Source organism: Dasypus novemcinctus, chromosome 7 (assembly GCF_030445035.2).
Source record: "Dasypus novemcinctus isolate mDasNov1 chromosome 7, mDasNov1.1.hap2, whole genome shotgun sequence".
Classification (NCBI taxonomy): Eukaryota; Metazoa; Chordata; class Mammalia; order Cingulata; family Dasypodidae; genus Dasypus; species Dasypus novemcinctus.
The window spans coordinates 1076301-1088771 of record NC_080679.1 but is presented as its reverse complement, the minus strand read 5'-3'; the positions used below and the strand labels follow the sequence as shown (position 1 = coordinate 1088771).

Below are 12471 nucleotides of genomic sequence, written 5' to 3'. Positions count from 1 at the left end.
TCACTACTTTTACTATACACATATTGTTTATGTATGTTCATACATAAATTATAATTATAGGGTGGGTTGGGGAAATATACGTTGGTTAGTAGTAATACTTTGGCAGTGCTCTTTAGTCATTAGTAAAAATGTTTAGCAATAATGCAAGGTTTTGGTGGTATGGTGAGTTATGAGAGTTCTGTATGATGTATATGTTTGTTTTGTAATTTCACAACTATTACTATATACTTGTTTATGTATGTTTATGTATGACTGATATACTTCAATAAGTTTTTTTTTAAATGCAAAAAAAATTATACACCATGTTCATGTGGGACTTATCCTCGTTACACAAAGGTGGTTCAACAAAGGAAAATAAATTACTATAGTAGAACATTGATAGAACCATGGCAAAAAACAAACAAAAAAACTTTGTGATTATCTCAGTTGACACATAAAAGGCATTTCAGAAAATTCAGCACCCTTATTGATAAAGAATATTTAGAAAAGTAGGCATAGAAGGAAACTTCCTCAACGTTATAAAGGGCATATATGAAAAATCCATAGCTAGCATCATACTTAATGGGAAAAGACTGAAAGCTTACTCTTTAAGATAGTAACAAGACAAGGAGTCCCCATCACCCCTATTACTCAACATTGTTCTAGAAGTTCTAGCCAAGGCAATTAGGCATGAAAAAGAAATTAAAGATATCCAAAATGAAAAGGAAGAAGTAAATTTCCCTCTTTGCAGATGACATGGCCCTATATATAGAAAGTCCTGAATAATCCATAGCAAAGCTTTTAAAGCTAATAAATGAATTCAGCAAAGTGGCACAGTACAAGATTAACCTGCAAAAATCATTAGTGTTTCCATACAGTAATAATCAACAATATGAAGAGGAAATCAAGTTACAGGAGCAACCAACCAAAAGAATCAAATATCTAGACATAAATCTGATATGTTTGTAAAGTACTTGTACACAGAAAGCTTCAAAATGTTGCTAAAAGAAATCTAAGAAGGCCTAAAGAAATGGAAGGACTTTCTATGTTCATGTATTGGAAAACTAAATATTGTTCAGTTTCCATTTCTACCCAAGGTGATATACAGATTCAGAGGAATTCCCAAAAACCTCCTTTGCAGAAACAGAAAAGCCAGTCCTCAAATTTATATGGAAAGGTTAAGAGTCCCTGAGTAGCCAAACATCTTAAAAAAGAATGAAGTTGCAGGAGTTAAAACTTGCACTTCCCAGTTTGAAAACCTATTGCACAACTACAGTAATCAAAATACCATGGTATTAGCACAAAGTCAAACCTATAGACTGGTGGGATCACATTGGAAGTTCAGAAATAAGCCCTCACATCTATGGCCAGTTGATTTTGGGGAAGGGAGTCAAGTCTTCTCAATGGGGAAAGAATAGTTTCTTCAACAAATGGTGCTGGGGAAACTGGATATCCATATGCAAAATAATTAAGGTGGGCCCCTACCTCATACCATATACAAAAATTTTAACTAAATGAACCAAAGACCAAAATATAATAACCAAAACTATAAAACTCCTAGAAGATTTAGGGTGATCTATGTATCTTTTAAAAATAAATAAAAAATATATTTTAAAAACCTAGAAGAAAACACAAGGGCATTTTCAGGACCTTATATTAGGCAGTGGTTTCTTAGATTTTATACCAAAAGAATGAACAACAATTTCTTAAAAATGGATAAATTTGGAAACTCCATATCCAGTAAGGGTTTTATATCCAGAATATATAAAGAAATACAATTCTACAACAAAAGGTTAAACCACCTAATTTGAAATGGGCTAAAGAATAAACGTTCTTCCAAGGAAGTTATACAAGTGGCCAATAAGCATATAAAATGATGCTCAACATCATTAGCCATTAGAGAAATATAAATCAAAACCGCAATGAGAGGGGAGCAGATGTAGCTGAAATGGTTGCGCTCCTGTTTTCTATGTATGAGGTCCCAGGTTCGATCCCTCATACTTCCTAAAAACAAACAAACAGAAAACCCACAGTGAGGTATTATTTCACACCCACTAGAATGGCCTTATTTAAAAATGGAAAATAGTACGTGTTGGAAGGGGTGTGGAGAAATAGGACCACTCATTCATTGTTGGTGAGAATGCAGAATGATATAGCCTCTGTTGAAAACAAGTTGGCCATTCCTCAAAAAGTTAAGTGTAGAATTGCATTTCCCCTGGCAATTCTACTTCTAGGTACATACCCAAAAGAATTGAAAGCAGGTAAGTGAGCATATATTTGCATGCCAGTGTTAATAGTGGCATTGTTCACAACTCCCAAAAGATGGAAGCCACTTGTGTCCATCACCCAGAGAATGGATAAATAAAATGTGGTATATACATATAATGGAATATTATTCATCCATAAAAAGGAAGGATGGAGGGAACAGTTGAATATGGGAGACTGTCAGGTATATGGTTGAAACTATAATGTTGAGAAAACTCTGTAGAAAATATAATAAAGAAGGATTACATGTTTAAGGTACTTAATGGGGGGCATCTGGTACAGGAGCAGGCTTCTAGGGAGTGTGTGGGTGCTCATTTTGTCATAGTGTGTTGTATCATTGGGTGGAGACTATTACAGTGAGTGTGAAGGTGTACCCACATCCTGGGAGACCTGACCTGATGTTCTCAGATAGAGGGAATTGTGTCTCTCAAGAGAATCAGGGGCTCCCAATCAGTTGGGGTAGTCTAGTATGTAAGGCCCTCAGCATTGTTGCAGTATCTGTAAATCTGGTCCCTCAAGTAGTGAAGATTGATTGTCACTGTAGGCCCTGAGGGGAGGGGGAGAGAGGTATAGAATAGATGGAAGCAGGGCAACTGGGGGGCAGTAGAAGTGCTCCACAAGATCATGCAGTGATGGATATAGGACATGTTAACTTACACCAAAATTGTATAAAAGTCTATAAGCTAAAATATATACCATAATGTAAAACATAAGGAAACTAAAAGTTTTAAAATATATACAATCTAAACTATAAACCATAATGTAAACCAAAGTGGAGCCATCTATGATAGCTATGTTTCAAAATCTTTATATCATCTACAGCAAATATAACATGAGCATGTAAAAAGATCATTGCTGGGGAAAAGGGGAAAGGGTTTGATGTTGGATGTATGGGAGTCCTCTATATTGTATGTGTGAAATACTGTGATCTAAAACTTTTTTTGAAGACAAAATTAAGAATTAGGAAAAAAAAAAGATGTAGACACTGAGGAAGAAATGAAAGAAAGTGCCTTGCCACTGTACATACAAGGCAATACCTATTACAGTGATGAAAGGCAAAATGTGTGAAACAAAGTTTTGTAATATTTTACATTTTTTAAATATACCAACTTATTTTTACTTTATTTTAGTATTTCTAAATTAGCATATATTCTATTTCTAAACTTTAAACCTATCGCTATATTTCAATTTCGTATTAATTGAATTTGGCATTATATTAGGCTCCATTGTTGAAGAAGTTTTGGACCCCAGTGAGGTTCAACTCTGGCAGGGGAGGAACACTGCTGTGGGGTTTATTGGTGGGGGCACATGGATGGGAGGGAGTTCTCCAGGGCATGTTTATAGGGGACATAAAAATGGTCTGATACATGCTGGGTATTTTCATAGTAGTTATAGTTACAAGCATCAACTGAGGGAGTCCTGAATTCCTACCCAGGGCAGCTCTGTTACATTCCCCAATGGAGCAATGATCCCCCAAGTGCAACATCAAAGACCAACAAGGAAGGATGGTCTAAAATGAGCCATTGATACTGATGACTGTGCTTATGAGCCTGTGTGCCTGAAATATGCACTAGGCCTAGAGCTGCAGGGTTCCTAAGAGTTACCTCCTGAGAGCCTCCATGTTGCTCAAATGTGGCTCCTCTCTAAGCCAAACTCAGCATGTAAATGCATTACTTTCCCCCCAGCGTATGGCATGACTCCCAGGGATGAGCCTTCCTGGCCCTGAGGGATTACTACCAGTCACTAGCTGGTGATGCAACTAGAAAGAGGCCTTGAATAAAAGGGTCAACTCAGACCAGCAGGATATCTCAGCCTACATGTAGGATCATGTGTGAAAAACTGCTTTTTGACATTGAATAAAAGGAGAAATGGCAAAAACACATGAATTTATATGGCTGAGAGGCTTCAAAAAAGAGTTGGGAGGTCATCAGAGGGGTCACACTTATGCACACCTCAGCAGCACCCCAGAAAAAGTCAAAGTAGATCAAACCCTAGGTACTGGTTCTCCTGAAGGCTACAGAGACCCACAGGGTATGTGGTCATGGCAGATGGATTTGGAGTTCTGTGCCATGTCTGAGGGCCCTACTTTGGAATTTGTGCTTCTTAGTATGATGGAGCTAGACTCATGTGTGACCTTTTTACACATGCCTCTTCTGTCACTTTTACTGAACCTGTGCTTGGCTCTAGGGATGGTGTATACTCAGGGGACTTGAATCTCAAGTCCATCTGGGCCTTGAGCCTCAGCAGAGTTGCAACACCTACTCTCTGGTTCGTTGGACTTACCCAGGTCAGCTAACAGGGAGGTGATGATGGTCAACCACCACACCAGGGAATCAAGAGTGCCTACAACTGCAAGCAGAGGAATTGCATCCATCATCCATGTGGAACCTAAGCCCCATCTTGATCTAGAGGTAGTGTGGACATCAACATCCCAGAGTCCACAGAATGGAGGAATAAAATATGGATTAGAGTGGACTTACTGGTTTCTCCTATAAAACTATTGTGACTTGTAATAGAAGAAATTGTAGCATTGAGGTGGAAAAAGTGGCCACAGTAGTTGCTGAGGGCAGGGAGAGAGAAGAAGAGATGTAATGTGGGGGCATTTTGGGGGCTTTGAGTTGTCCTAAATGATATTGCAGGGTCACATGCTGGACTTTATATATTCTGCCATAACCCAATGAATGTGCTGGGGGAGAGTGTGAACTACAGGGTAAATTATTATCAGTGTGGTGCAGCAGTGCCCCAAAATGTGTTCACCAAGTGCAATGAGTGTGCCACAATGATGGAGGAGGTTGTTGATGTGGGAGGAGTGGGGTGGGGAGGTGAGGAGTATACAGGAACCTCTTATGTTGTTGTTTTTTTCCAATTGATTTTGTAAAAATATTACATTAAAAAAACAATATGAGGTCCCATTCAACCCTACCACCCCCACCCCACCTCTCCCCCCCCAGCAACACTCACTCCCATCATCATGACACATCCATTGCATTTGGTAAGTACATCTCTGGGCATCTCTGCATCTCACGGTCAATGGTCCACATATGTGAACCTTAAAGACATCATGTTGAGTGAAATAAGCCAAACACAAAAGGACAAGTATTGTATGATCTCATTGATTGTAATAATTAGAATAAGCAAATTTATGGAGTCAGAAACTAGAATATAGGTTAGCAGGGGCTGAGGGAGGGGAATGAGGACTTAATGCTTAATTGGTACAGAATTTCCATTTGGGAAGCTGGAAAAGTTTTGGGAGTGGATGGTGGTGATGATAAACTGCATTGTGACCATAAATAACAGCACCGAATTATATTTGAGTGAGGTTAAAAGGGGAAAGTTTAGGTTGTATATATGTTCTGGAATAAAAAATTTTAAAACCACAGGACTATACAACACAGAGAACCCTAATGTGAACTATGGCTTATAGTTAATAGTATAATAATATTGTTACATCATTTGAAGCAAAGGGGCCACATTAAAGTGTTAATAATAAGGAACACTGGGTGGGTTGGGGGAGGATGTATGTAGGAACTATTTTCTGCATGATTTTTCTATATAAGCCTACGAATTCTCTAATTAAAAAAAAAAAAGCGACAAGAACAAGCCACAGTAAGCCTCTGGCTGGCTAATGAGGATTTGGGGATTAGGGCACCAAAGCATGTGCGTGGCTCAGACACCCCATAAATGCTGCTGCTGCTGGGTCTGTGCTCTGCGGATGCCTGTGCAAGGAAAGGATCGTCTTCTTTCACTTTTTATTTTGATATAATCTGAGACTCAGAAGGAGTGGTAGAAAGACTACAGAGAGTTCCCCTCCACCTGCTAATTATTTTTCATGGTGTTTTAGTATCTGAAGAGCAGGTAGTAATTACTGGGTATCTCTTTTTCCACCCTAGTGCTTTCTTCACTCTGAGCTGGTGGAAAATGGGGGAGATAGAAGGAACATACAGAGCCCTGCAGGCATCTGGGACTCGCACGGGGGCACCAGTTCCTGGCAGCGGGCAGGGGCCTGCACAGCGCGGCCCCTTGGCACCGGCTGGAAGGACCGGGATGCAGGAGAAGCACCTTCCCCTAAGGGTGCAGCTGCTGGACGGCTCCGTGGAGCTCTTTGACATCGAGGTAAGAAGACAGCACGCAGAGGTGTTCAAACTTTTTAGAGGATATACGTCTCCATGTTGTTGTATTTCTATTGTTATGGAATATGCTTGGAGTGCATTTGTTCTAGGACTAATAAATGTAAAATATGGACATTTCCAAGAACTTTAAATATATTTTCTAGGAGCAGATTTTCTTATATTTTCTAAAACTCAAGTGTAGGTACCAGATTCCTTTTTGCTGGTGAGATTTCACACATTTATCAGTCGACCAATCCTGGAAATAGTGACAACCACGTTTGTCCGTGTAGTTTGGAAAGTGGTATGTCTCCTGTCTTTATTTATTTTAGCTCGGCTGTAATTTCCACCACTCCATTGTTCTTGTCTTTTAAGCGGCTGGTGAAGAGCTGCTCTGAGGACGTTCCTCCACGAGCCACGGATGCCCAGCCTGGCTCAGCCCTGCCCGCCTGGGGCCTCCACGCGCTGCCTGCTGGCGGTGCGGCCTGGGGTGTGCCTGGGCCCCTCCCTGCCACCAAGGGAGAGAGCCTGGCACGCAGGAGGCATTCTAGAGCATCACCGTGTAATTTGTTTTTCAAGGGCAGCGATAACACAATTTTTATTTTCCAAATTCCTTAATAATTGTTACTGATAATGTTGGCAAAACAAAAAAAGTTGACATGTAAATAACACTGTTTTCCTTTTTAGACCCATGTGATAAATCAGAAAACACTTATTTTTGCTTTTCTAAATGGCATTAGAACTAACGTTCTTTTTTAAAATTACTTGTTTTGATACATAATGTGTTCTTTTATTCTACCATTTTCATAGTGGTTTAAAGTAGCATTTAAAAAGTTTTTCCTACTCTTAATGTCATGAATGTCAGGACAAGAGAATGAACTTAACTTCAGCAGGAGGCTTGTTTGTGCTTGGAGATTGCTGTGGAGATGTCAGGATGGTGTGCAGAAGGTAGAAAGCTTTTTATGGTCTGGGCAATGCCGTGTCGAGACTAGAGGACACCTCCCTTCCCTGCTCGGTGCTGAACCCCTCGTGTGCGGGAGCTCCCGGGCCGTGGGCACGTGTTTGTGTGTGTGTGTGCGCCATGTGTGGTATTTGCTGAGCAGGCACCTGGGTTCTTTGTGTTAGAACTCAGAGCATCTTGGACGCTCTCAGGTCTGATTTGAGGTGGAACCGAAATTCCCTTTGATCAGGGCAGGGAACAGCTGCGGCTGCCAGGACCCGTCGGTCGGCTCCTGCGTAGCAAACAGCAGACTCAGGCATTTGCAGAGAACGCTGCTGAACAAGGCAGCCTTTGATCCCGGGCAGCGCTGGCTTCCTCTGTCCGCAGTTCCGCCTCTGCGCTCTTGGGTGACTCATGGGTAGGAAGCAGGCTGAAGGTCTGGGGTGCGGTGGAGCTCCCCCATCTCTTCCAGCCAGATGTTTGGAAGAATATCCATGTAACATCCTTTGACAAATGCATTTGCTGGGGTCTGGGTTTATAAGAAGTTAAAGTTTTTTTAAAAAAAGGAATTATAGTATTTAGTTTGTTCTTAGAGTATTTCTTTTTGTCCTACTTAATGGTCTTCATCAACTATAACTAGAATCAAAAAGAAAAAAAGCACAGTTTCATTGTTTCCATCATAAGTAATCCCTTTCTAAGTAATTAATTCCCTTTTACTGAGTATCTGGGTCATTTTTGTTTGTTTTATCTTTTAATTTTCATTCTAGTAATATATGTAAGCCCTAAAATTTCCACTTTTAGCCATGTTCATATACATGAATCAGTGGTGTTCATTACACTCGCAGTGTTCTTAGCATCATCCCCATTCATTTCCAAAACTTGGCAATCAACCTAAATAGAAATTCTGTGCAAAGTAAGCATGAGCTCCCCATTAGCTATCCTAATCTATCCCTGGTAACCTATATTCTAGTTCTGTCTCTACTAGTTTGCTAATAATTATATTGCTAATAATAATAATTAGTTCATATCAGTGAGATCAGGCAATATTTGTTCTTTTGAGCCTAGCTTGTTTCGCTCAACCTGATGCCTTCGAGGTTCATCCATGTTGTCCCACGTATCAGGACTTCATTCCTTCTCACGGCTGAATAATATTCCATCATGTGCATGTATCAGTTTTCTTTAAAGGTTTATTTTATTTATTTCTTCCCACCCCCTTGTTGTTTGCATTTGCCGTGTCTGTTTGTTGTGTGGTGGTCCTCTTTTTTTTTTTTAACTTTTTTTGGAGGCACTGGAAGCCAAACCCGGGACCTCCCATGTGGGAGGGAGGGCCCCAATCACTTGAGCCACCTCTGCTCCCCGCTTTCTTGTGTCTCATTGTTTTCCTCCCTTTGTCTCTCGTTGCGTCGTCTTGCTGCATTAGCTCCCCACACCAGCCCATCGCGTCAGCTCACTGTCTTGCTCATCTTCTCTAGGAGGCACAGGGGACCAAACTCAAGACCTCCCATGTGGTAGGCGGGGGCTCAACTGCTTGAGCCACATCTGTTTCCCTATATATCACATTTTGATTATCCATTTATCAGTTGATGGACACTTGGGTTGCTTCCAGTTGTGAATAATGCTGGTATATACATCGGTGTACAAATATCTGTTCACACCCCTGCTTTCAGTTCTTTTGAGTGTGTACATAGTAGTGGGATTGCTGGGTCATATGGTAATTCCATTCTTAGTTTTCTGAGGAACTGCCGAACTGTCTTCCACAGCAGCTGCACTCTTCTCCATTCCCACCAGCAGTGAATGAAGGTTCCTATTTCTCTGAATCCACTCCAAACCTTATGTTTTCCTTTTTTTTTTTTTAATAGCCTCTATTCTAATCGGCGTGAAATGGTATCTCATTGTAGTTTTAATTTACATTTCCATGATGGCTAATGATGTTGAGCATCTTTTCATGTGCTTTTTAGTCATTTGTATATCCTCTTTGGAGAAATGTCTGTTCAACTCTTGCCCATTTTTTAATTGGGTTGTTTCTTTTTGTTGTTGTAGGATTTCTTTATATATATTCTGGATATTAAACCCTTATGGGATATATGGTTTCCAAATATTTTTTCCCATTTAGTAGGTTGTCTCTTCACTTTTGTGACAAAGTCCTTTGTACAAAATTTTTAATTTTGATGAGATCCCATTTATTTTTTTCTTTCGTTGCTTGTGCTTTGAGTGTAAAGCATAAGAAACCACTGCCTACCACAAGATCTTGAAGATGCTTCCCTACATTTTCTACTAGGAGTTTGTCAAAATCACTTCGTCATAAATGTGAGGGTTGATTTCTGAGCTCTAAGTTTGATTCCATTGGTCTATATATCTGTCCTTGTCCCAGTACCTTGCTGTTTTGACCACTGTAGCTTTGTAATATGCTTTCAAGTCAGGAAGTGTTAGTCTCCAACTTTTTTCTTTCTCAAGATGTTTTGAAAATGTAGTAGATTTTCCAGTTCTCTGCCTGTTATTGATTTCCAGTTTCATTCCATTATGGTCAGAGAAGATGCTTTGTATAATTTCAGTCTTTTTTTTTTTTAAGATTTATTTATTATTTATGTTCCCCCCCTTCCCCTCCTCCCGCCCTGTTTTTGCTGTCTGTGTTGTCTTCTCTTGTCATTTTCTCTCCTCTAGGATTCACCGGGATTCGATCCTGGAGACCCCTGAGGGGGAGAGAGGTTCCCTGCCAATTGCACCACCTCACTCCTGGTCTCTGCTGCGCTTCACCTTCACTCTCCCCTTGTCTCTCTTGATGCGTCATCATCTTGCTGCGTGACTCACTGGCGCGGGCACTGGCTCACCACGCGGGCACTCGCATGGCCCTCATGCAGGCGCTGGCTCACCACACAGGCCCTCGTGTGGGCCTTGCCATGTGGGCACGCTTTCTCTTCTTCCTTTTCACCAGGAGGCCCCAGAGTTCGAACCCAGGTCTTCCCATATGGTAGGTGGAAGCTGTATCACTTGAGCCACATCCACTCCCCTCAGTCTTTTTAAATGTATTGAGATTTGTTTTGGGACCTACACATGGTCTGTCCTGGAGAATGATCCTTGTGCATCTAACAAGGTTATGTATCCTGCTGTTTGGGGGTGCAGCGTTCTGCCTGTGTCTGTTGGATCTAGTTTGTTTAGCATATTATTCAAATTCTCTCTTTCGTTATTGATCTTTTGTCTAGGCGTTCTGTCTATTTATAAGAGTGGTATATTGAAGTCTCCAACTATAATTGTAAAGGTGTCTATTTTTCCTTTTAATATTGCCATTGTGTGCCTTGTGTATTTTGTGGCACCGTAGTTTAGGTTCATAAATGCTAGTGATGGTTATTTCTTTTTGGTGGATTGGCCATTTTATTAATATATATTGTCCTTCTTTGTCTCTTGTAACAGCTCTTAAGGTCTGTCTTGTCTGATATTAGTATAGCTACCCCAGCTCTTTTGGTTACTATTTGCATGGAATATCTTTTTCCATTCTTTCACTTTCAATCTATTTGTGTCTTTTGGTCTATTTAGTGAGTCTCTTGTAAAGAACATCTAGTTGCATCATGTTTTTTTTTAATCCATTCTGCCAATCAGTGTCTTTTGATTAGAGAGTTTAATATTAACATTCAGTATTATTATTGTAAAGGCAATACTTTTTTATGTCATATCTTTTTTTTTTTTTTTTGCCTCTTTTCCTTTATTACAGCCTCCTTTTCTGTATAGTTGATCTTTTGTGGTATATCCCTTTCTCATTTCTGTTTCTGTACGTTTTTAAAATACTTTCTTTGAGGTTCCCCTGGCATTTGTCTTACACAGCCTACATCTGTAAGCTACTTGTTTGTAAAGATAGCAGCTTAGCTTCAATAGCATGCAGCCTCTCTGCTCCCATAGCCCTCTGCTTCCCCCTTTCATGTTGTTTTTATCCCACAGTACCTTTTTATATTTTGGATGTCCATTATCAGGATATATACCTTTTTCTTGTTCACTTGTATTCTGACTCATAGGAATTAAAGAGTAGAGTTCTATGTTAAGAATACAGTACTGTTGGGTTTTGCATTTGTCGTTTTAGTGACCTTTACTGAAGATCTTCATTTCTTCACACTGCTCCAGCTACTCTTGACTGTGTTTTCCTTTCAACTTGAAGAACTCCCTTTAGTAATTCTTGTGGGGAGGGTCTTTTGCTGATGAACTCTCACAGTTTCTGATTATCTCTGAATCTTTGAAACTTGTCCTCATTTTTGAAGGGCAGTGTATTACTCAACCAAAGGGGTGCAAAAATACCAGAAATATGTTGGTTTTTGTGAAGGGTACTTATTTGGGGTAGAAGCTGACAGTTACCAGGCCATAAGCGTAACTTACCTCCCTCACCAAAGTCTGTTGCCGCATGTTGGAGCACGATGGCTGCCGACGTCTGCGAGGGCTCGGGCTTCCCGGGCTCCTCTCTCCCAGGGCTTCTTTCTGTCGGGCTCAGCTGCTGTGCTCTCTCCACAAGGCCAGCTGTAGACCCTCAGGCAAACTGCTCTTCCCATGGCCTCGTCGTGTCCAGTGGAGCCTTCTCTCCTGTGTCTGCTTCTCTGTGTTTACTTCCCCAGCTTCAGGGTCAAAGCTCTCACTGCTCTGCAGTTTAGTTTTCTCTGCGAGTCCTCACCCACTAAGGGGGCAGGGACTCAACATCATACTGACACAGTGCAATCAAAGCCTTAATCATTATTTAATCAAGTAAAAGCAAAGCCTCTGAATCCAGTGTAATCTAATATGCCCGGTGGAACAGACCAGTTTACAAACATAATCCAATAGCTGTTTTTCGAATTCATAAACAATATCAAACTGCCACAGGCAGTTTTGCCAGATAAAGAATTTTTGGCTGGCAGGTTTTCTCTTTTAATTCCTTAAATATATCATACCTCTGCCTTCTTGTCTCCATGGTTTCTGATGAGAAATTGTCGCTTCATTTCATTGAGGAGCCCTTGTATATGACAGATCGCTTTTCTCTGGCCGCTTTCAGCATGCTGTCTTTATCTTTGGCATATAACATTCTGGCTAGTGTGTGTCTCAGTAGGTTTGTTAGGGTTCATTCTGTTTGGAATATGTTGTGCTTCTTAAACATGTCTTTCATAAGAATAGGGACATTTTCAGGCATTATTTCCTCAGATTATTTCTGCCCCTTTGTATTAATCAGCC

The 12471-nt window shown here is 40.5% G+C and overlaps 1 protein-coding gene across 2 annotated transcripts in view; it reads left to right on the top strand.

The window, feature by feature from the left end:
• The window catches only part of FARP2 (FERM, ARH/RhoGEF and pleckstrin domain protein 2), a 105641-nt gene that overhangs the window by 20363 nt on the left and 72807 nt on the right, over positions 1 to 12471 (top strand). For both annotated transcript variants that reach the window (XM_058299682.2, XM_004473894.3), the window contains exon 2: positions 6135 to 6357. In XM_058299682.2, the coding sequence (XP_058155665.1) occupies positions 6163 to 6357 (195 nt within the window). In that variant the 5' untranslated portion in view covers positions 6135 to 6162. The remainder of the gene's footprint in view (positions 1 to 6134; positions 6358 to 12471) is intronic.